The following is a 24,471-nucleotide window of genomic DNA, read 5'->3' on the forward strand; positions in this document are numbered from 1 at the left end:
AAAACAGTCTCAGAGAGGTGAGATGCTTGCACCACGCAACCGAGCGGCTGAATCGAGACTAGAACCCAGGGCTTCTGGCTTCCAGTTCTGTGTTACTGGGCTTTTCTCACTCTTACCAGAACAACGAAGGGCCAAGAAGGGAAGACGAGAAGAAGAAAGCCTGGCTTGGCCTCGGGTTGCCAGGGTAAGGAGGCTGCCGGAACTTCTAAGACCGAACCCGCACTGGACCCAGGCTGACCGGGACTGCGCTGGGGAAGGGGGCAGGGAGGGCATTACCTTTCAACACCAGAGGCTCTTTGCCTTCTCTCTTCAGGGACTCGAGGACTATGTGAAGAGGCTGGGAGGGCATCACTCGGCTCGGCTCATTGGTATTCTCATCATAAACTATAATTTCTTTGGAAAAGATCCTCTTGAAAGAGTCCTTGCCTTCCCTACAGGAAATCAAGTCTAAGACAGTGATCTTGCCCTGTTGCAGTCGCCGCCGGCTGATCTTGTCGGCACAGTTAATGTGGACAGCTCCTTGGATGTGACTCTTGTTGTACTCCATGAAGGGCCTGCAGTCAATGATGACGGGGCCCTGGCTCGGCAGGTGGCTCTTGCTGCCTTTGGCCATCTTCTTCGCCAGGTCATTGGGGTAGATTATTTTGATGCTGGCTAGCTGCTTGGGGGTCCCTGACACAGGGCTTCCCACCCCACCTGACGAACTTAAAGGGCCTGCGTTCTCATTGCTGTTGACCATCTGGCTGGCAGGGCAGGCGGTAGAGGTTCCGATGGCAGCGGCGACGGCCTGGGTCGGGGCCTGACTGTCCTTGTCGTAGGTTGCCACAGTGCAGCAGCTGGCACTGCTGCATCCACAATTCAGGGAGCGGGCAGAGCCGCTGGATGAGGGCATATACGTCAGATTCGCAGCCTTGAGGGACACGACGGTGGTGGCAATGACCGGAGGGCGGCTGCTACTGCCGGGGGCGGCAGGGCCAAGGTAGCCTGAGTCTAAACAAAGGTTGAGGTCCTGAGGTCGGACGGGCCTAGACAATGCCACCACTAACCTGTCGTCTAAAGGAGACGGAGGCATGAGGAGGCTGAAAACTGGCAATTCAAGAAGAACTCAAGACAGTCTGTAAAGAAGGGGAGGGGGGAAAGAGAGAATAAAGTCACGTGACACAAAAGGCAGTCGGCTCCAAAATCTGGGCAAGGTCTCCGCTTCCCTCTGAGGGAAGGGGTCCCAAGGGCCCTCTACCACGCCACTCTCCAAGCCTGGAGCCCGTCCTTAGAGCTGCCAAGAGGATGTCAACCTGAGGGCCCCCGCCTGCGTGGTCACCAAGTCCACGGCTGCATGGACCATCTACACCAACGCTGACGAACGACCTTCCGCGGACCCACAGCAAAGGTCGGCCTCGGAGACAGCAAAGGCACGAAGACACATACACGCTGAAGACAGAAAGGAAGGCTCTTCAGAGGCATCTGTTCTGGGCCTCATCTCCTGGGCAGAAGCATCGGGCAGCCATCTGAGAAAGAGCCACTTGTCCACCCTTACATACTTTCCATTTCATCCCCTCACCCGCTGCAAAGGCAAAGCAATGACCAAGGGCGCTGGCATGGCTCACCAAAATATACAGCAGCTAAATATACATCGGGGGCGGATGGCAACTTTCTGCACATCAGAATGAAAGTGTCCCCCTTCGTGAATCTCTTTAACCAGCAGCTAGTCTCGCTTCCCACTCCTTTGAGAGGCACAGCACGGTCACATTACCCCCCCCCCCATGTTTCCTGTCAGTCTCCTATAAATTAATCTGCATTTCCCCTTTTGTTATGAACGAAATGTCCCGAAACAAAGCCTCGGGCCAAGGAGCCAAGTCTTGTAACCCCCCAGCTCTGGCGGACCCATCACCCTTTGCTCCTCTGCTGCCGACCTCATCGCCCCCCCCCCACTCCTGCCTTTAAGGAAAGGACCACTTCGACTCTCCTCTCTCCTTCATTTCTCTATTGGCACACACTGTGCATCCCAGAGCTTCTCTCAGTGGCAGGCAGCCACCATAGAGGACATTTCAATCCCCCACAGATAGACCCTTGCCCCTTGAAGAGGATGAACTCCGTAGAAAGGACTTCCCAATTAGCCGGTCCCTGTTAAAGGGCGCAGGGAAGGGTTGCCCGCTAGGTCCACCTCCTGTTTCATGAGAGGACGCCTGCAAAGGAACAGTTCCTTCCTTCCCGTGGGCACAGAGGCACTCTCTGACCAGACCCTCCTGGGTCCTCTGCTATTAGACATGCACAGAGAAAAGAAACCAAACCACATGCAAGAATCGCTCACCTAAAGGAACTTTAAGAGATGGCTGGAAAAATGTCATCTATCATCCGTCTACACACGACCGTCACCATTCTCTGACACAGAGCCAAAGTGTCACAGGCAGAATCCACACGCGCGCACACGCATACACACAGAGGCACCCACCCAACACGTCCACAGATCCCCACCGACTCAGGTTTCTCTCTCCCACCTTTGGATGGGAGAGAAGGTTCCATCCCCTTCCCTCCCCCCTCCCTCTCTTCTTCCTCCCTCCCTCCCTTGCGTAGTATTTTTTTTTTTTTTTTTTTTTTTTTTTGAAGAGCAAGTACTATTCCAGAAGCTATAACTGTTTCCCAGCTGGACCAAGCTGGGAAAGTCTTTGCTATTGTGTTACCAGGTAGGGCTCGTCCCGGGATCAACAGCCCGTTTCCTTTGCGAGGGACGCAGAAGCGTGTTTCACGGAGACACAGGCTGGGACCCCCACCTCCACACGGAGTGCGCGGCTCACACGCGCGCACACACACACACACACATACACACACACATACACACACGCGCGCGCACGGAGTGTATAAAGAGATCTGCATCCCTGCAGCAGAGGGTCGGGCGTATATATTGCCCGTGAAACCATCCAGACTGGCCCAGGAAACCTCGCAGCGAAACACGGAGCTACCCCCTCTCCCTTGCTAGTCGTCCTTCCACCTCAAGGCAGGGGCTGGAAAGAAAATTAAGTCGTTCGAGAATGCTACTTCCCCACTCCTGGGCACTTATCCCCCTTCGCAACAGAGCGCACGAACAAGCCCCTGGCATTTAAAACTGCCGCAAAGCATCCCAACAAACCTCATTTTTTCTTCTCTCCAAACCCAACTAGACTGCAGACAGAGTAAACGCACAGGGCAGCGTGAGCCAACAGCCGGAACCCTCTAACCTCACCTGCTGTGGCTCCCCCGTGAGCATCGCATCGCACACACTCACTCACACTCACACTCACACCGCCTTACACTCCCAGGCTCTCGGGAGCAGCCGCGGTGACTTCCACTTACTTCATAAATAAGCGTAGCCCTCCACCATCTGGCGCTCCGCTTCAGCTATGGATTCGCCCATTCAGCCCCCATTCACTTGGCTTCATTGATCTCCAGCAGCAACATAGTTACTTTCTCTTTTGCTACACTGTAAATGTAAGGTTCTGGGGGGGCGGGCCGGCTGCCGACCGACGGCACGTTGGGCCAATAGGGATCCGGAGAAAGCTGACCGCGGCCTCACAGCGGCCCGTGGCCAATGGGCAGCCTGGGGGGAGGAGTCGGGGGCGTGGCCTCGTCTCTTTAAGGAGGGTTTATCCGACGCCGCTCCGGGTCCTCAGAGTTAGAACACGGGCGGTGATGTCATTGGCAACCAATCAAAAACTTAAAAGGGCCAGCCGGGGCCCGCGCGGAGCAGCTGCTCTCTATTTACATGTAAACCGAACCGGCTGGATGCGGTTAACCCTTTCCGGGGCTGAAGTGTCAGTGGGCTGGACTCGCCGCTCTGGCTAAAACTGGCTGGGTCCGTTTGCCAGGATCCCCCCCCCCCCGCCCCCTGCACCCCCGCTCCCGGTGGGCAGACCACGCTTTCCTTTTCCTTCTCACTCGGGACGGAAGATCAAAAGTGTCGGAGTAACTTTCTCCAGGCAAGAAACAAGAACAATCACCGCCCCCAGTGGGCGAACCGGGTTCTCCGAGTCGCTCGAGGTGCTTTGACAAACGCGAACCCGAGAGCCACGGACGTCGCCGAGCCGCCAGCCGTGGGACCGACGTGAGCGCGCTGCCAGGGGCGTCGCTTCGGCGGCGGCCCGCGAGCACCCGCCGCGCGCTGGGGGCCGGGGCGCGGGCGCGGCTGGCGAGCGGGCGGGCGAGCGGGCGGGCCGGCCCCGGGGAGCGAGGCCCACCCAGCCGAGCTGCGCCCCGCGTCTTCGGGCCGCGCGACTCGGCTCTGCGTCTCCGGGAAGCGTCGGCCGCCCGCCCGCCCGCAGATGTCGCTGCCCCTCCGGCTGCCCTGCTGCTAGCTACCCCGCGCGGCGGTGGCGCGGCGCCCTCTGGCTCGCCTGCATCTGCGCCCCGGTCACGCCCCCGCCGTCCCCCCGCCCGCGCCCCGGGGCCCGGCCGAGGCGGCGCTGCGGAGGGCTGCTCAGAGGTGGCGGCGGCCTGCGTCCAGGCCAGAAGCTACAGGGTGCGCGCCCACGAGGCCCGGCGTCGCGACGGGGCTCGCAGTGCGCTCGCCACACCCCCGGGGACCCGTCTGCCGCCCGGCGCGCGGCATCCCCGCGCCGTGCCTGCCTCCCTCCTCCCCGCGTCCTGGGCAGCCGCCCCGCCACCCCGCAAGGCCCCAGGCGAGCCTCGGACAGTCAGCCCGGCGCTTCTGGAACCCCGCCGCTGGCGGACAGGAGCTGGAGCTGAGAGTAAACAACCAGATTGCGTGTAGCTCGCGGAGCGTCGAGGAGGCGGCGCCGACCCTCTGGGTTTTCCAGACTTTTGCCGCCCGCGGAAGTCGCGGGCCCAGGCACGCGTCCGGAGAAAAAGAGTGGGGGGCGAGAAGCCGGCTCGCGCCTGGTCGGGAAAATATCAGGGCCACTGCGGGAAGGTTTTCTTGGGGTGCGAAAAGGGGTGGAGATGACGAAATGGACTGCGGAGAGCCTTGCGTCACAGAGCCCTAAAGAGAAAAGAGCTTTTGCCGTTCCCCTCACTGGTCTCAGACGGGAGCGACGGAGTGAAATAATTACAGCGGAGGACGTTGCATTAGGAGCCCTGCAGACATTTGGCGATGATTTTTCTCTTAGGAGCTTGAAGGTGTTTGGAGACATTCTTCAGGCTCCAGGCCTATTAAGTAAGCTAAGTGGCGGTGACATAGTCTTATAATTGCTTTAAGTGCAGGTCGGAAATCAGAAGATGCCATACGATGGCCGGCTGTGCTCCAAGAGCTACTAAGAGCAACCCCTTCGGGTTCCTCTGGAGGGAAAATACCTGTATAGTTTTTCACATAGGTGCGTCCACATACACAGTCCAGCTTTCACTCCAGGGTTTCAACGTGCAGTAAGTGAATACAGTCATCTTAAAAAATCACATGATCATCTTTTGTGTAACCCTTCTGCATTCACACACCAAGGCACCTACACCCTTCATGATAACTGAGTACTTAGGGCAAGCCCGTTCGTCCTTACACCTTGGGGATCAGCAGGTCCTGGCTGAGGAAGTTGGTTTTGGGTAATTTCCATAGACCTCAGAGAAGAAGTTCCCAGAGGGTCTACCCTGGATCTATTTGGAGCTTTAATAGCTTGCTTTTCCCTAACCATAGACGACTATTGAATAAGCGTTCACGAATTCAGGGTCAGAGAGTTCTGGATAGAAGTCCTGATTCTGACGCACATCTGTTGTGTCTGTGCATCCAGAGTCACCGTGTTCATTTGTTTATCTGTAAAACGGTAATACCCCAGCCCAGAAGGAAGAAGGAAAAGTCCTGGTGGGGAGGGGCCGGGGAACCGAACACTTGTGCTGATAACTGGGTGCCTCTGTTTCAAAGCACTTGTGATCTCTAGATTATGAATTCATTGCTAATGCCTCACGATCTAAGCCCAAACAAAGTAGGCTTTATACAATTACAGAGGAGTTTATAACAGCTTCTCCCACAGGCCCAGAAGGGGAATGTCACTTCAAAAACAAATGTAACCCATTTAATGAGATGATTATTTTATTATAGTTTCAAACTAGTGGATTATTGTAATTTAGTTGACTAAGAATCGAAGCCGTCCAAGTTGCAAAATTAGGAAAAATGGCAACATTCCTCCTCATTATCAAACTTGAAACATGGAAGAATTACCAGATCATTCACACACAAACATGTCATTTTTTTTTTTAACTAAGCATCTCTAAAGGTACAGCTTATGTTCAAATTATAGAATGGTAGGAAACAGTTTACAGGTGGATGTTGTTCCAGTCATTATACTTCTGAGCTTCTTTTGTACAAACAGAGGTGATTGTGTTCCTTTAATTTTTTGTTTTGAGTCATAAATGTGAGAACGCTGTCCGTAATACCAGCCAGTCGATGCCTATGAACCTGATCCGTATACAAATAACCAGCAAAGCCTTAATGTTCAGTTTTGGTCCCAAAGAAACAGCAAAACATCTTCGCCGTATTTGAGTGTTCTAACGTGATTATGCTGAGCCATATCTTTGTTCTGACAAACATCATAAGGAAAACACTGTTTCACCGCAAAGCACTATGTGTTAAAGCCAAAAGATGGAGACGACTTAGACTGACACAGAAGATATAATATGGATAATGTCGGGAAAAAAAAAAACACGTACTAATTAAACGGCTTCCTGGGGCACCTGGGTGGCGCAGTCGGTTAAGCGTCCAACTTCAGCCAGGTCACGATCTCACGGTCTGTGAGTTCGAGCCCCGCATCAGGCTCTGGGCTGATGGCTCGGAGCCTGGAGCCTATTTCCGATTCTGTGTCTCCCTCTCTCTCTGCCCCTCCCCTGCTCATGCTCTGTCTCTCTCTGTCCCAAAAATAAATAAAAGTTGAAAAAAAAAATTTTTAAACGGCTTCCTTAATGCGCACTCAAATGGTGATGAGTGTGAGATGCTGACGGCAGAAGGTAGGGATGGGTGTGACAGCCGGGTTTTCAAAATACTCCTCCGGGTCAAGGTGGATTCCTGGAGGAATTCTAGAATTCTAGAATGAAGGCAGAGAAAGCCTTAAGGAAAACTTAGAAGGAATAAATCCCAGGGTAAAGGTGATCGCGGATCCACAAGAGGTGGAGCACGAGCTGAGTGACGGAAAGGTGAGGTGTCGAGCAGCTGAGGTCACCGAGGCCAGCCTGATGAAACGTCGCGCAGCACTTTCCAGGCCCAGAAGAAGAGTGGCTCCCGCAGCATCTGGTGGGGCCGTGGAAACACAAGCGGGACCATCTGCGTGTCTCTCTCCATGAGTTTGGATACAGGGAGCCCGCGGATGTTTCCCGGTAAAGTCATGGATGGGATGGACCTATGCCCGAGCCATTTAAGATTCTGTGCTTCTGTGCTTTCTGGTAGGGTAGCCATTTGCCACATGAGACCACTGAACACTGGTGACGTGGCAAATGGGAATTAAAATGTGCTGTGCGTTTAAAGTAAATGCCGAGGGTGCCTGGGTGACACGGTTGGCTAAGCTTTCAACTCTTGATTCCGGCTCAGGTCAGTATCTCATGGTTCATGGGATCAAGCCCCAAGTCAGGCTCAGTGCTGAGTATGGAGCCTGCTTGGGATTCTCTCTCTCTCTCTCTCTCTCTCTCTCTCTCTCTCCCTCTCCCTCTCTTTCTTCCCTTCCCTGTCCTTCTCTCATGCTCTCTCTCTCTCTCTTCTTTCCCAAACTTTACAAATAAAATAACAAAATACATGCCAGATTTTGAAAATTTCACGTAAACATGTGAAATATCTCAATTATTTTTGTACCAACTACATGTGGAACTGTGCAGATATGTTGGGGTCAATAAAATATGTTGATGAAATTAATTTTCCCTATTTTTGTATTTGTTTATTTTCCTTCTTAGAATAGAGCTATTAGAAAATTAGGGGCGCCTGGGTGGCGCAGTCGGTTAAGCGTCCGACTTCAGCCAGGTCACGATTTCGCGGTCCGTGAGTTCGAGCCCCGCGTCGGGCTCTGGGCTGATGGCTCGGAGCCTGGAGCCTGTTTCCGATTCTGTGTCTCCCTCTCTCTCTGCCCCTCCCCCGTTCATGCTCTGTCTCTCTCTGTCCCACAAATAAATAAACGTTGAAAAAAAAAATTTTTTTAAAAGAAAATTCAAAAAGACTTATGCACTTGACATAGGTTTGTGGGCAGTGCCGTTCTAGAACCTGCAATTTCTCCTTTGATGTGAGGTCACTTTGGGGCCAAAGGGACCAGAACCACTCAGTGTTAGATCTGAACCGGCCTTAGAGCTTATCTAGGCTGGTGTTTTTCAAACCGTGTGAGGATGAGCCACAGGGCATAGAGACACCCAGGCCAGGGGAAGATTAAAGAAAGAGCCCTGGGGGGCGCCTGGGGGGGGGGGGGGGAGGCTCAGTCGGTTAAGCCTCCGGCTTCAGCTCAGGTCACTGGCTCGCGGTTTGTGAGTTCGAGCCCCGCGTCGGGCTCTGTGCTGACAGCTCTGAGCCTGGAGCCTGCTTTGGATGCTGTGTCTCCCCCTCTCTCTGCCCCTCCCGTTCTCATGCTCTATCTCCCTCTGTCTCTCAATAATAAATAAGCGTTAAAAAATGTGTACATATTAAAAAGAAAAAACAAAGAAGAGAAAAAGTCCTGAGGGGTGAGCTGAAGGACCTCTGGGACCACTCCTCCTTCCTCACACACGGGAGACGTATTCTTTTATTCCTGAGACTCCAAAGTAAGATTGCTTTTGAAGAAAGGATTCTGCTGGCGTTTTGTTTTGTTTTCTTTTGTTGTGTTTTACTCAGGGCCCACCACTTTGCCCGTAAGGCAATCTGAGGTCCGGCGAATGGCGATAACCGAGTCAAAGCCATGCTTGACCTCAGGACTTGACCTCAACTTCACTTGAAGGTCCAGCGTGGCCCCTACAGTGCAGGCAGCGAGTGCCCCGTTGGGGGAATTAATAAACTCCCTGTGTCAACTGAGGCAAGCCGGTCCCCTTCCCGAGCAGTTAGCTGTTCGTCCCCCTCGGCTCGTCCCTCCGTTGGTGACCTCAGAGATGCCTACTGCTCTTTGTCAAGAGAGAACTCTGGCTAGGCCCGAGTGTGTGGATCACTGACACAATTTTCCTTCTGAAAATACCAAACCAAAAACTCACTGGCGGTAGGTTTCCAGCAATGCCTTGCTCTGCAGTGGATGGCCTATTATTATTATGAGCTGCTACATCAAAGACTTCCCGTTTTCCCCTTTGCCAGGCTGAGCAATCATTCTCTCATTAGAAAATGCTCTTGGACCCACAGTGGCTCCAGCCCAGGAGGCTGTGACTGCCGGCTGCAAAGACGAAAGGCAAACACTCCCGCTCAGCGTTCCTAGAGCCCCTCCCGGCTTGCCTCAGGTCTAAGGAGTGAAGGCGTTAATCTAACACCCTCTGTGGCTGAGGACGGTACCGCCCCTGGATAGAATAAACTCCTTTCCGTTTTGCCCAGCGTGTCACGATGCGCCTCGCTTTTCTTTACAATTCAGCATTGACCGCACTGACTTTCAGGATCTGGCCGTTGGAAACATAATCATAACGGGTTAACACGCACGGAGCGTTTTGCTCGGGGCCCACTGCTGTTGTCGGCGATCTAGGCGCATCCACTCGTTGAAATCTTCCCATCCACGCTGAAGCTATAAGGAAGCACGGCTTTGATTAGCCTTAATTGGAAGAGGAGGCCACAGAAATACAGACCGGGCAAGAATCTGCCCCAGGTCACACAGCTACAAAGCAGCAGAGGCAACATTTGAACCCAGACAACCGGGCGCCACAACATCTGCTTTTAACCATTCTGTGTGATTTAATTCACTCTCTCTGTGATTTTATAAACTTCTATCACATCCCCTTCAGCCTCCAGACTGCCAGCGTACTTTTAATTGCCTGCTTGTGAGACTTCGCTGTTTTTTCCCCTGCTTTCTCCTGCACTTCTTGGAGTCCGTTATGTCCTCACATGGTCTCTCTCACTGCTGGATCCTCCACGTTTGGGACGGGATCAAAACCTCCGCCGTGTTTCCAGAATCCTCCCAAAGAGTGCTCGAAACTCGGTCAGTGTTTTGGTCCCCGCTTCAGGCTATGCTGCCAGAGTCCAGGAAGAGGCTAGGACAACTCCATTACCCCGACGGCGTCTCGCTCAGGCTCCCATCCCAGCGCCTGGCCCCAGAGCTAGCGCGCAGCGGGAGCGCAGAACGTTCCACGCGAGGGGACGGCCCCACTGCGCGTTTTTCTTAACTCAGCCCCTTGAACTCTTTTTCCCTAGATGCGCAGCTTGGCTGGGCTGAAGCCTTTGAAGCTACCGATCTGGGCCTTCTGCGATAGGGCGAAGTCAAGGCCCCTGGGAAGTCCCTAAATTCAGTCCTCTTTTGAAATACTTAACGCAGATTATTAACCACGGGAGCCCCGTTGCTTGTGGATCGCCGCGTTGGCTCCTCAGTCTTCCATTCATAGTTTAACTTCAGTTTCTTTTTCTCCTGGCCTCCACGCAAACATCAGCATCTTTCTCGTTAGCGCACATCTCACTCTGGTCCATCCTCGAACTTTCATATGTGGCCGCCCCCTGTGTGTTGTGCTATCTTCCACGCTCGGGAAAAATTCGCCCTTCCTGCTCGCTTGAGTTTGAGCAGAAGGAAGGCACGTTCTTTTTCACTTTCAACATCTTCCCTTTTTTAGCATCCAAAGGCATCCGTTTCTGTGTGCTCCTCTCCCGGACCTGCCGCCCGGCCAGTGTTTACTTTCCAGCATGTGACTGATGCTGATGAATCGCTTTTTTCAGAAAGAGGCATTGCATCCAGACCGGTGCCTGGAGGCTCACTTTGCCTTCTCCTGGGAGTCGGTGATGTGCTCAGAAAAAAAATAAATAAAAATAAGAAAGAAAGAAAGAAAGAAAGAAAGAGAAAGAAAGAAAGGGAAAAAAAGAAAAGAAAAGAAAAGAAAAAGAAAAGAAAAGAAAAAGAAAGGAAAGAAAGAAAAGAAAGATATTCTGGCATTATTCCAACCTGAAAAGTCCTGGCTCTAGTGTTCTGTGATAATGTGGCCCATGTCCCCCTAGACACCTGCCCAGAGGGGGCGGGTGGTGGGTGTTCAGTTTTGCCCCTGATTTATGTGGTGGATAAAGCAACCACTTTAGAATTACGCTCTTGGTTTCCGAGTGCCACGAATACAGAAATGTGGTGGAGAAGTCCCCTTCTGGGTGAATTGAAGCATCCACTGTGGGCTGACGACCGAGCCCACTGTAACACCCTGAATAATAATAATAATAGGTGCCCAAATGAATGCAGGTCAGGTCAGGTCACGTCACTTCAAGTTATTCGATGGGTCAGAGTAAGATCCCTATTGAAGTTGACTACATTTTTAGTTCAAGTAGGAATCTCAGAGAAGAAAATGTTATCGATGCCATACACTTCCAGTGCTCACAAAAATTCAGAATTCAAGGAAGTAAGTGGATTGGATCCGAAGGCAGCCACACAGAGTCGGAGCTGCATCTCACTCACCTGCCAGAGCCCAGAGCGTGGGACGTAGCAGGTGCGCACGGCTGAGCGACTGTGTCCCCTTTCGAAGGAATGCATTAACGTGTAATCCTGCAGTGCTTCCTTTTGCCATTCCTATTCCTAGGAACTTGGAAAATGGATACTACTTGAAATTGCTGTTGTGAACTTTAAACTAGGTGAATAACAACAAGCCGTCCATTGAAGTGTTTCCTCTGTATTCTTCACAGAACAGAAACACGGGCAGGCTCTGATTCCCTTTTCCATGCACGGTCCCAATCCTCACGTATTACATGCGTTCTCCAGAATATGCAGAGAGACTTAGACATTTTACCCACCAAGATCATCCAACACGTTGCACCGAGGGTTGCTCCCAGCCCATCTAGCATCCGTGACTATTTTCCGAAAGGTCAAACTTTTGCCTTCCCTCTTCCTGCCCTCCAATCATCAAACTTAGTTGTGGAAGAAAGAAGGAAGGACCAAAAGAAGGAAAGAAAGAAGGCAAAAGGAAGACAGAGATTATATATATATATATATATATATATATATATATGTGTGTGTGTGTGTGTGTATATGTATATATATACATATATATATATATATATTTTTTTTCTGCTTGTATTTTTGACTACAGGGTCGGGAAGGGTACACCTGGAGAGAGAGACAAAGCAAAGAGTGGACAAATAGAGGAAATGTTGCTGGTTCCAGACATTTTTGTTTTCACAAGCAAGACAGACGCAAACAGAATCTGGCTGCTGCAAGGGGTTGTGGGATGCTGTGCAGCCAGATCACGCGCAGCACCAAAGCTGAGCCTGGTTGTCCCCAGCAGACACTGGGGTGGCAAGGAGGCGGTCGGACTTTGGTCTCGATGCATCTCTCCGAGATGCTGACTCAGGCAGCAGCTGACGGTTGCTGTGCCGGGCCATGGGGCCTCAAAGATGAAAGAAGCCAGTCCCTGCCCTCTGGGAAAGCTGAGCGAAGGGAAGCTAGGTGAAGTTGAAGTGAATGGAGAGTCACTCTATTGAAGCCCAGGGCAACCCCAAAGGCAAGTTTCTCTGATCCCACAGTAGGAGGAGCAGATGGTGCCTCTCTCCTAAGAGGACACAGAGGTTTTCCCTCTGTGTGTTTAAGCTACTGTGGTCTTCGTCTCTGTTGGTTAATTTCATGTGTCAACTTGACTGGGCCATGGTGCCAAGCTGGTTGGTCAAACATTATTCTGGATGTTTCCAGGAGGGTTGTTTTTTGGATAACACTGACCCTGAAACTGATAGACTTTGAGTAAAGCAGGTTGCTCTCCATAACGTGGGTGGGCCTCACCTAATCAGTTGATGGCATCAATAGAACAAAGATTGATCTCACCCAGGCAAGAAAGAATGCCACCAGCAGATGGCCTTTGCATTTGAAGTGCAACATCGGCTTTTTCTAGGTCTCCAGCCTGCCTGCCCATCCTGAAGAATTTGGACTTGCCAGCCTTCATAATTACATGAGCCAATTCCTTAAAATAAATCGCTCTGTGTCTCTGGGTATACACACACACACACACACACACACACACACACACCCTTTGGTTCTGTTTCTCTGGAGAACCCTGACCAATATATCTTTCTTTCCCTTTGTGGACAAAGCAGAGGAAGCTTGGGAGATGAAACATTGTATCACATGTTAACACATCTCCATTCCTGTCCTGAATTACTCAAGACATTGAATTGAGAGCATCTTTGTCTCAGTGCCTCTAGGTACAAGAGTTTAAAACTGGTGAAAGGGTGATGAGGATACACTAGATAAATCTAAAAACAGAACTTCTTTTTAAATCTAATCTAAGATAGGATTACTGATACAGAAGGAAAACAAATATCCCACTTCACCCCCCCCCCCCCAATTTATTAGGAAAAACTAGTAAATCCCAGTGAGGCTTCTGGCTTTGGGATTCTAAAGCAATCCAGAGGTTGGAAAGATAAAAATAAACCCGAGTCATGTTTCTGAGCCCCTATTTGTGTCCATTTAGCCTGAAGGAAGAAAGATATGAATATGTTTGCTTTCCCCCAAATGCGTATTTAATCTTTTAGCTAAACATCCTGAATTTGGAGCCTGTCAGGAGTTTCCATAGTAAATACAGATTGCAGTCCCAATTTTCCATCATGTGTTAAGAAAGAACCACTTTAAATCGCAGACTTAATGTTGCAGTTACTTATTTCTTGTTACTTTTGCTTTTCCAAGGTAATCGACATGCAATTAGGTTATTATAAGATCTCAGTGCAAGGGCCTAAAGAGTGGACTTCTCAACATGAAGAGGTCACAGTTTACAAAACCACCTTGGAGACAAAAATGTACTCTGTTTTCGCAGCTGCCTCGTGTTTTCGGTTTCCCTGGATCTTTATCAGGAATGTGTGAAGAACTGGACTGTGAATCTATAACTCCGCCTCACCCTCCCGGGTTTCGAGTCGACTGGAAGCCCGTTCTCTAGACCAGAGCTTCTCCATCTCTGAGTACCCACAGATCACCAGGGTATCTTGTTAAAATGCTGGTCCTGATTCAGCAGGTCGAGGCTAGGACTGAAGAGTCTACATTGCCTAACACTCTTCCCAGTGATTTTGATGGAGCTGGTCCACAGATCACACATCTGGACCCAGACCACCCGATTCAGAAGCCCCCAGCCACGTGTGGCCATTTGGGCATTTGAATTGGGGCTAGTCTGCATTAACATTTACTCTAAGTATAAAACACATACCAGGTTTTGAAGGTTCAGTAGCAAAAAAGAGACAAAATATCAAATTAATAGTTTCATCTGGATTACATGTTGACATGACATTTTAGAAATAAGGGGTTAAATAACATATTACAACTACTTTTACTGTCTTTAATACCAATTACTTTTAAGAAAAGTTTTTTTAAACATTTATTCATTCAAACATTTTTGAAAGACAGAGACAGAGCGCAAACGGGGGAGGGCCAGAGAGAGAGAGGGAGACACAGAATCGGAAGCAGGCTCCAGGCTCCGAGCTGTCAGCACAGAACCTGACGTGGGGCTCGAACTCACGGACCATGAGATCATGACCTGAGTCAAAGTCGGCCGCTTAACCGACTCAGCCACCCAGGCGCCCCAATACCAATTACTTTTTAAAAATGGAGTTACTCGAAAATTTTCAACTACATGCATTGCTTGCATTTGTGGCTTGCATTGAGTGTCTTTAGGAGGGAACAGCTCCAGATCGACAGAGCTGGCCCTGGAGACATGTGTGAGGGAGTGAATCCCCTACTCTTTTGGTTCCTTTTCACCAGGCACTGAATTCATCTCTTGATCCGTCTCTGTGGCGCCTCAGGACTGTCGCTCTAGTGTTTCCCCTGGCACCCCACTCCCCACCCCTTTCAAAGTTGGGTCATCTGCCAGCTTGGCCATCTTGGGTCCCATCAGTCAGGGTGAGTGCTCTCTAGCAAGGCCTCGCCCAAAATGACATGGAAACACTCTTAAAAATTCATTAATGGGGCTCTCTTGTGTTCCCCCAAAAGTCTGTGGCCTACAAACTGTCTTTATAAGGGACCGAACCTCTTAGCAAAAAAAGCCTGGGCTTTAGAACCAAGAGACTCTGGAGTTTAATTTGATCAATTTATTAATTAGTTAATCCAATAAGCTATACTACGCTTGTCTTTTAGGTGCTAGGGATTCAATGCAAAAGTATCACCTTCTCTGCCCCCAAAGAGCTTAACGTTCAAAAGAGAAAACAGACATTAAGCTAGAAAGTATATGATAAAGAGACGACAAAATACAGTCCCAGCATCTCTCATTTTCATGTGAAACATTCCTTATCCTTTCTGAGCCTCGGTTTGATTTTTGGATCTGGAATAAGGCACCCCCTTCCAGGGTTTTGTGAGGACTAGATATAGCGATTACATTTGCGTAGCTAGCATTCGTCTGACCCAGAGTAGGTGCTCAGCAAACAGTTGCTGGCTGGCTAAATAAAATTGAGCAGCCCAGATCATATTTATTTGTTTGCTTATTTTATGCTAGCCTGTGATGAGCAAGTTCACGTGTCAACTCAACTGAGACACGGGATGCCCAGATAGCTGATAAACATTATGTCTGGGTGTGGTCTGTGAGCTGTTTCCAGAAGAGATTAGCATTTGAATCAGTAGATAGGAAAGAAGATAGCCCTCAGCATCGTGGCTACGCCTCATCCAATCCAGTGAGGGTCCAAACAGAACCCAACAGGTGAAAAAGCTCTCAGACATCACAGCTTCTGATTCTCTGGCCTCGGAACTCCAGGACCTACACCAGTGATGATTCCCTAACCTCCCCATCCCCGCTGCCAGGTGGGTTCTCAGGCTTTTGAACTTGGACTCCATTGTCCTATATCACCGGCTTTCCTGGGTTCTCCAGCTTGCACTTCGTGGACTTTTCGGCCTCCCTTCCATAGCCATGTGAGCCAATTACAAACGTAAATCTCCTTTTCTGGATATCTGTATATATCCTGTCAATTCTGTCTCTCTGGAGAACCGTGAGTAGGACGATGCCTCATTCTACGAAGCGTTCTGTAGGAACTGGGTAGGCTGTTGTCGCATTGCAGACGGTAGGTGAATCTTGACTCCCGATGGAACTCAAACTTCTTGGCGACATTTCCTAACTCAACTCTTTGCACATAAGAGGCATTCAGTCAACATTTCTTGAGTCAAACTATACCTGGAACAGACCTTCCAAGAGTCCTGGTACAAACCTCCTCATCTGCAGAAGGTGATAGAAGCCAGAGTTGATGCAGCTTATCCAGGAGCACAGTTCCAACAATCCCTCTTGGGAGAGAACACACCGGTCACACCTGCCAGGCTCTTGTGGAAGGAGAGGAGGAGAGTTTGTGGAAAAGCAGTCAGAGAAGAGAGCAGGTGCCTGGGGCCAGAGGAGAGCTGGGAGCAGCTTGTAGAGAGGCTGGGAGGTGGGGACCCAGGGGCAGTGGAGGTGAGGAACTGGAGACAATGTCAAGGACTCCTCTTTTAGGATGTTTTGTGGTTAAGAAAAGGAGGGAGCCAAGAGCCTCACGGAGGAAGCAGTAGCACCAGGGAGCTTTTTGTTTGCTTGTTTCTGAAAGTTTATTAATTTCCTTTGAGAGAGACTGAGACAGCACAAGTAGGGGAAGGGCAGAGAGAGGGGGAGAAAAAGAGAGAGAGAGAGAGAGAGAGAGAGAGAATCCCAAGCAGGCTCTGCGGTGCCCACACAGAGCTCCATGTGGGGCTCGAATCTACGAAGCTGGGAGATTGTGACCTGAGCTGAAACCAAGAGTCTGCCGCTTAACTGACTGAGCCACCCAGATGCCCGTTTGTTTTTGTTTTAGAACCGAAGACACGAGCGCAGTGGAGGCTGAGCTGAGCTGAGCCGCTGGTTAAAAGGAGGCAGAGGTGGTACAAGAGAGGACGAGAGCAGCTGTGAGCCCCAAGTCCTGGCAGAAGGGAGAGGGACGAGTGGGTCAGCAGAACAGGGGCGATCGGTAGCCTTAGAAAGTGAGGGGGCACCTTTGCTTCTGAGATGAAAAGGGAGTGTGATAAATATTCAGTTCTATGTTGGGGGGAGAGAAGGACCGTTATGAAGTGAAGAAGGAGGCAGGACCCTCTAGGGAGAGTGAGGAGGGCATCAGAGGTTGGTGTTCCAGCCCAGAGGACTTCCAGCCCAGGCTCTCCTGAACGTACAACCCAGACCTAGGCTTCTAGAAGTCTGGTCTGAGGACCAGTGCCGGACCACACACTGTTGGCTGCTGGTCTGAATTCAGAGAAGGAGCTTGTGTTCGGATGCAAATAAACAGCATCGCTGAGCACGCTGTTTAGTTCAGCTGAATTGTTTTCCTCTGTCTGGATGAAGCAGAGCATTATTATACCTTCTGGCTGGGCTCTTTTGCTCATCACGGTGCACGGAGAAGGTGCTCCTGGGTAGCACTGACCTGCACAGTCTCCTACTGGCAGTTCAGTCTCCGTGCCCCACAGGCGCCTCTCACCACACTGAATTCATCACCTTTAGCTCCAAACTTGCTCCTGTTCCCTCATTGTCCTCCGTGAGTCGGTATCTCCCTCGACCGGGTCTCCAAGCCAGAAACGTCAGGGAGGGTATTTTATCTCACATCTCCCTCTCCAACCTTGACCAGTCATGGTCATTCATCAGCCGGGTAGAACCTGCTCCCCCCACCCCCCTGCGCCTCCATATACACATAGGTCTCAAATCCACTCTTCTCTCCATCCTTGTTGGAAGGATCCAGTCGAGACCACGGACGTCTTGCCTGGATATCTCCGCAGGTATTAGGCAAGCCATCCTCCACACCGCTACCAACAGCTAAACCCTTCACTCCCTTGGCTAACCCCTCCAGTGGCTCCTTCTAGCCCACATGAACACCCCGGGGTGGCTCACGGCCCCTCCCCTTCAGCCAGGCGTTCTGAACCCCTGGCATTGGCCATTTGGTTGACCTCCAAGTTTTCATGCACACTGCTCCCTTCACATGTGATCATCGGCGTGGGTGTCTGTGACCTCCGTCCCTTAGAATCTTTGCAAGACCAACACCTAGCCCGGTCCCCAGAAAATAGTAAACAGCCTGTACATGTTTGTTGAATGAACGAATGGATCAAGCAGAAAAGGACAACTTCGTTGACCTTGTACTGAGCAGAGGTGCTGGAAGCGGGGTCATGAAATGCTTCCTGACTATGGTCCAGGTGGTCTCAGAGCCGGGGCTGGACTAAGCCGGTAGATGGAGTCCTAGAACTCCAGCAGTAGAGGTGGGGGCTCTCCCCGCAGTGCTGCCACGGGCTGTGGCTTCGCTCACTGACTCTGGTACATTCATGAAAAGTCTCCTGGACCTCTGGAAAGCACCATCTTTGTCAATGAGATTCTTAGCACCTGTGCATATCATCGGCTACTTTTCATGTCTAGGCTTCCTGGTTTCTCTTGCAACCCAAGTGGCACCTTCTTCCCAAGCCCCACCAACACCACTACCCTTTGGGCTTTTGCCCTTGACTTAGATCCTGTTACTTAACATCCCGTGGCCTCCTTTGCATTCCTGTAATAGATGGCTTGCAGAATCTGGCCCCAGATTCCAACATAGCACTAGCTGGTAAGAAAGGCTGAGGTCGAACATTCTCCCCTGGTCTTCAGGACTCTGTTTGCTACGCTGTCACATTGTCACTTTATGCCAAAAGAATGATTGTAGGACAGAGAAGGGGTGGAGGGAAATTAGCACAGCCTTTCGGAGCCAAATAATAGATAATAGCTGGAAACTCCGTCTTGATTTGGCTCAAGGGCCACAGCTATATTTGGCTGGCCCCTGATTGACATAATTATTATTGCCAGAAAGTAATTTTAGAAAGACCTTAAAAGGAGGACATGGGTGATTAAAGTTCTAATAATAACATTTCTAAAAAGTCTGGGTTAATGAATCTGTAACTCAGGTAAAAGAAAAGAGGCTTCAGGTGTTCAGGGATTAGTACCTGGAACTGAACTTGGAAAAAAAAAAAAAACAATTCTGTTGGGGAGTCAAGTAGGGCAGGGGGAGATCACCCGCCCCTAAGAAATCAGGGGGAAATGGAGAGGACGTGGCTCATTTTTATTTTGAAGTTCCTCTAAAAATTTTGCTAGTGAAATAAAGTTTCACATATTTTAAATTCCTTCACTGAGCATCCTTTATGTTAAGGCACGGTACCAGTTCCTTTGTGGGATTCCCATGCGTGCGAGTAGGGCTGGTCTGAGCATCGGCTTAGACTTTCTGGCTGTTTATAGCCAGCGTCTAATTGGCTGATGCCCCACCAGTTGTTAAATATTTTGAATGTCACCCTTGGATATAAGGCAAACTTTCTGTCCTAAAATAGCTTACAGTTTACAGGATGAGGTATGCCCAGGAACAAGGATAGTGTAATGCTGTCTCATAAGAATGGTTACAACTGTATTTCCTGTTGTCCTTTGCAAAGTGATTTCAGACACTTTTACCACATATGAACTTCGCAACAGCTCTTGCGGTGCACGTTCGTATTCTCATTTTGCAGATAAAAAAGCGTGACAGGCAAGGCAGGAGGCAGTCTTTCACATTTCACAGAGCAAGAGCTTGTCCTGGCTTGACAACATCTGATTTTTCCCTCCAGGTCTTATCCCCAGTGCCCACATCCTCCGCATTTAAAACTGATTCATTAAAGCAAATGATTGTTTATTTCCTGAATTAAGTCTTTATTGCTAAATACATTTTTTTTTATACCCTGTAACCACATGAAGATCAGCCTTGTAGATCACCCTGATAGAGAGTTTAAAAAGCCTCATTCTGAGAAACAGGTAACGTACATTCGGGAAGCAAGAGTGCCTTCGGGGACCTCATCCAAGCAATAAAGATAACATGTAAAAGAAACGCAAAATGAAACAAACAAAAAATCAAGGGCGATAAGAGAGGGGGTTGCAGAGGGAAGAACAAAAAGAAATCTGCAAGCAAGCAAACAGACACATAAAAGCTTTCAAGATAAAAAGTGCCCAGTGATCTGGGGGGCAGACCTAACCCGGGTGCAAAAGCCTCAGCGTGTTGCAAAAGCTCAACACAGCACAGTAGTAGGTGTTCCTCATGCTGGCCCTGAGGAAGTAGGTTAGATGCTAGAAAAGAGTGTGGATGCCTGCAGAAGTAAGCTTGGGTGTTCTGGGACTTCACTCATGCAGAGTGCCTCCTTCTCCGAGGGCCCCGTCCGGGTGCAGCTGCTTTTGAGTCACCTCCAGCATTTATACAAATGGTCACGAACAGCATGCCCGTGAACTACGGGGAGAAGAACAAAATATCTCCCGAGTGAGTGATGCCCGTAGTCTATATAACCACTCATCCAGGGCTCCCGATACAGGAGGATGCCCAGGTCCAGGCTGTCAGCACTGACCCCCTCTCTGGTTGATGGGGTGCTTTTCTCGTGCATCTGGCATGCAACGTGCCAGCATCCGCTCGGTTCCATTCCGGTCCTTAATCCCCTGTGATGATTTCTTTCATGAAACCTTACAGAGATACTATGTGAGGTGGGAAGGCAACATACAAATTATGTAATGCACGCCCCTCCTTTCTTTCAGGAGAGGAACATGGAATTTATAAAAATTAAATGACTTGGGGCACCTGGGTGGCTCCGTCGGTTAAGCTTCCGACTTTGGCTCAGGTCATGATCTTACTGTTTATGAGTTCGAGCCCTGCCTCAGGCTCTGTGCTGACAGTTCAGAGCCTGGAACCTGCTACGGATTCTGTGTCCCCCTCTCTCTCTGCCCCTCCCCCGCTCACACACACGCGCGCACACACACACATACACACACACACTCTCTCTCTCTCTCTCTCTTTCAAAAATAAATAAACATTAAAACTTTTTTTAAATTAAATGACTTATTCAAGGTCACAAAAAACGTTAGTTACAAAATGAATATTAGAGACTATAATTTCTGGTTGTCATCACTAGATGCGCGTTAATTGCAATGTTTGGAATAACCTTACTATCAAACGACTTGCAGAACTAGTAACTCCGCCAGGTATTAATAGAGTCGGTCGTGGAAATTAGGCCACCTGATTAGTACCTGCTCACTGGAACATCCTGTTCTGAAACGTTGGGCATAAATACACTTCTGATTATTTAGATTCTATTTTGCAGGTTCTCAGGGATATCTCTCTGATGCACCTTTGAAAGGACTTCCTAATAAACTTCTGCTGTGTAGCCAAGAAGCTTCTTACAGTGAATATTTGCTGTCGGATCCATTCCTTTGACAGCTGGAACAGTGCTCACCTTCGAGAGCCGGCATCCCACGTCCCCAGCACGATCTGGTGCCTGTTGGTGGCTGATTCATTCACGTGCCGCAAGAGGCTCTCAAGTTAAACCTCTACGGGCAGGGGCATTTGTCTCTCTTGTTCGGTCCTGGACGCCCAGTACTTAGCCTCAGCCTGGGACACAGGAGGAGCGCTATGCATATTTGATGACTGAAGTAAATAAATTTTCAGAAAGGGAATGTCTAGCCTTGGCTCACTTCTGTCACCATATCTACCTTCACAGACGCTCCCTTGCCTGTGAGGAGTGTGGCTACGAAACTGCAGATGACCCCTTCCCTCCCGCCCGGGCACCTAAGACAACGTGGCTTTGCCTTCTCCTTCTCCGGACCTGAGCAAACAGTCCACCAGCCCAGGGGGTCAGATGCCTGCTTCCGATGCTCCGTGGCTCCTCGAACCATCTTCTAGGTCTTCTCCAAGTGCGTTCTTCCTGCTGTAAGCCACCATGCTAAGGCCATCCCTCACCTTGGGAAGGACATCCCCGTCCATCACCAAGGAGTGTAAGTACCACATTCCCGGGGGCAGGCACCCTGACCCTGTCGAGCCCACCAGGGGACAGAGCTGCCCTGTGTGGGCGGGTGCAGCTCAGTCTCTTTGTGACCCCTGTTAAGTCATAAATGCCCTTTCCCCATGTGAAGGTCATCCAGAGTTACAGGGTGTATCACAGTCACTTGGAGACAGGATGGTGTAACAGTCAAGAACGTGGCCTTGGGAATCAACCGACTCCAGATCAAGCCTGGTAGCTTCTACATCCTGTGTAACCTTGGGCAAGTGACTTCATTTCCCTACAACTCAGCTTTCTTATTTGTAAAATCAGGAAAATACCGGAACATATCTCATAAGGTAGAAGTGAAAAAGTAAATGTGAAAAGTTGCTCGGTGCATGGTACATCTGAGAAATGCTCAATAAATGGTTTCTCTGTCTGAGAGGGGAAAAAATATATTATTTCCAGAGGATGGAGGTGTGAGTTGGAGAAGTCGAGGGAGGGTCAGACACTCCATATGAGAAGCAAGCGGGCTGTGGGGCCGGGTTTGAGACTGGATGAGGCGGAGGCAAAGGGAGGAGGGAGTTTGGCCAGGTTGGGAGGGAGGAATTGGAGAGAGAAGAGGGGGGTCTCGGAGGTATAAGAGAAGAAGGGGGTGCACCAAGCTTCCCAGGAAACAGAACTTTCTGCATTCCGTCAGCAACTTTCCCTGCCAGCCCTCGTCATCCCCCGGACAAGGGTATGTTCCTGTCCCTTGGACTAAGAGAACGTACAGCCTTCCTCTTGTCTTGTCGCTTTATAATTTGTCACCAGGGCTGGAAACTCTGTGACAGCAGCTACTCTCCAGTCTTGCTGACGGGTGGATCCTGGGGTCTGGCCCCTTCCAGACGGGACGTCTCACTGCGGAGGAAGCAGCCCGGGGTCCCTTGCCATCTTCTGCCAAAGTTGGAGCCTCAAATCCCTGACTCAGAAACGATAACCCCGGAGGCTCCAGGGCTTCCTTCCTTCCCTCGCTGCCCTTGCCGTAAACACAGCAAATGAAATAAATGAAGTAAGTCAAAGCTGAATGTGTATTTTCCTCAACTTCAGTTCATTTGGGATGTTGGCCTCCTGTCCGTGGGTCCGCTCAACGGCGCGCCTGGCTCGGCGAGACGGAACACTTAGGGCTGACGCTGTCCCCTTCGGGTCCCCAAGTTCCAGTCACTCTTTTGTGTCCCAGGTGGTGTGTGCCTCATCAGGGGACTCCCTGGGCCGACAGAGGGCGGGCCGAGAGACCCGGCTTCTTGCTGCACCCCAACTCGGCCCCCAGGCCATCGGCTATGATGCCATGAGCACTGTTCCTGGCATAAATCTGATCTCGAGCAGGAGTTACTGACCCCACTGGACGCCGGCCCCCCATGACCCACGCTGCCCAGAACACAGGTCCTTTCCCGGCGGAGGCTGCCTTCGTACAACTGGGCTTGGGCTCTGGCCCCTTACCCCTCAGTGCTCGCCCTTTCAACTCCCAGTTCCCCCTTAGCGCTACACCCTGCTTTGCTCCTAACAATTACGATACCAAGGGTCATAAGAGCTAACCGTTTCCGAGCATTTACAGTATGCCGGCCGTGGTGTTACACAAATGCTGTGCTCACGTAGCTTCATCCAGTCTTCACAAAAATACACACTGGAACCGTGTCTGTCCATTTCACAGATCAGGACACTGAGTCTAAGAGAGGTTAAATAACTTCCCCAACGTCTGGGAATGGGAACTGGTCTCCCTGCTTCCTTTATAATTTTCTCTGCCCATCTATTCCCCTTTCCGACATTTTCTTTAAAAGAGGAGTCTCAGGGGCGCCTGGGTGGCTCAGTCGGTGAAGCGTCCGACTTCAGCTCAGGTCACAATCTCGTGGTCTGTGAGTTCGAGCCCCACGTCGGGCTCTGTGCTGACAGCTCAGTGCCTGGAGCCTGCTTCAGAGTCTGCATCTCCCTCGCTCTCTTCCCCTCCTCACTTGCTCTCTCTCTCTCTCTCTCTCTCTCTCTCTCTGTCTTGTTTCAATGTTTTAATAAACATTTAAAAAATTTTTTTAAATAAATAAAGGAATAAAATCTCAACCAGTCACTCCCTTGTTAAAACGGCTCCAGCGCTCTCTCTGCCTTTTGAATAAAACTCACTCTTTCTTGGTCTACAGGAAGGTGCTGTGGCGTCCGACCCATCTCATTGCACGGCCTCAATCATAACCCTTTCTCTTCTGTCATTAAATTCTGGCCCCGTCAACTCCCGGAGGAGCCTGTCCTCTTCCCGGCCGTAATATATTTCAGTCTGCCATTTCCCCTCCTGAAGGCTCTTCCCGAGCTCTTTGCCTTCCTGACTCCTTTCTTTCCGTCACGTCTGAGCTTAAATGTCACCTCCCTAGAAGTTTTTCTAAACCGGGTACTCGTCTTATTCTGCCTCCGATCACCCTGTTGATTTTCTTCATGGCAAATAAGGCTTTGAAATTACTTGTTTACTCGTTGATAAGCTGTACTGTTTCTTTGTACTGGCATGGGCTTATGATGAGGGCAGGAGGGCAGGGACTCTGTCTCATTTATCACAGAACACACAGCTCTTTACATGTTAGGTGCTCGGTAAATATTTGTCGAATGCATGGTCTGTCTGACTCAGAGGGAGATTTGCCAGGAAGCCAATAAATTTAATCGTTGGGGTCCCTCATTTCCGACGGGTCATAGGATCACATCCACATGGTCACATCTTTTTGAAAAATTTATAAAA

General features: G+C 50.2%; 1 protein-coding gene across 1 annotated transcript in view; it reads right to left on the reverse strand.

Moving 5' to 3' along the window:
- The window catches only part of DUSP10 (dual specificity phosphatase 10), a 40,435-nt gene extending 36,609 nt beyond the window's left edge, over nt 1-3,826 (reverse strand). Inside the window, exons 1-2 of the mRNA XM_043569236.1 lie at nt 3,328-3,826; nt 277-1,115 (exon numbers count right to left, since the gene is read on the reverse strand). Of these exons, the coding sequence (XP_043425171.1) occupies nt 277-1,072 (796 nt within the window). The 5' untranslated portion in view covers nt 1,073-1,115; nt 3,328-3,826. The remainder of the gene's footprint in view (nt 1-276; nt 1,116-3,327) is intronic.
- Between the last annotated feature and the right edge of the window lie 20,645 nt (nt 3,827-24,471).

Source organism: Prionailurus bengalensis, chromosome E4 (genome assembly GCF_016509475.1).
Source record: "Prionailurus bengalensis isolate Pbe53 chromosome E4, Fcat_Pben_1.1_paternal_pri, whole genome shotgun sequence".
In the NCBI taxonomy this organism is placed as follows: Eukaryota; Metazoa; Chordata; class Mammalia; order Carnivora; family Felidae; genus Prionailurus; species Prionailurus bengalensis.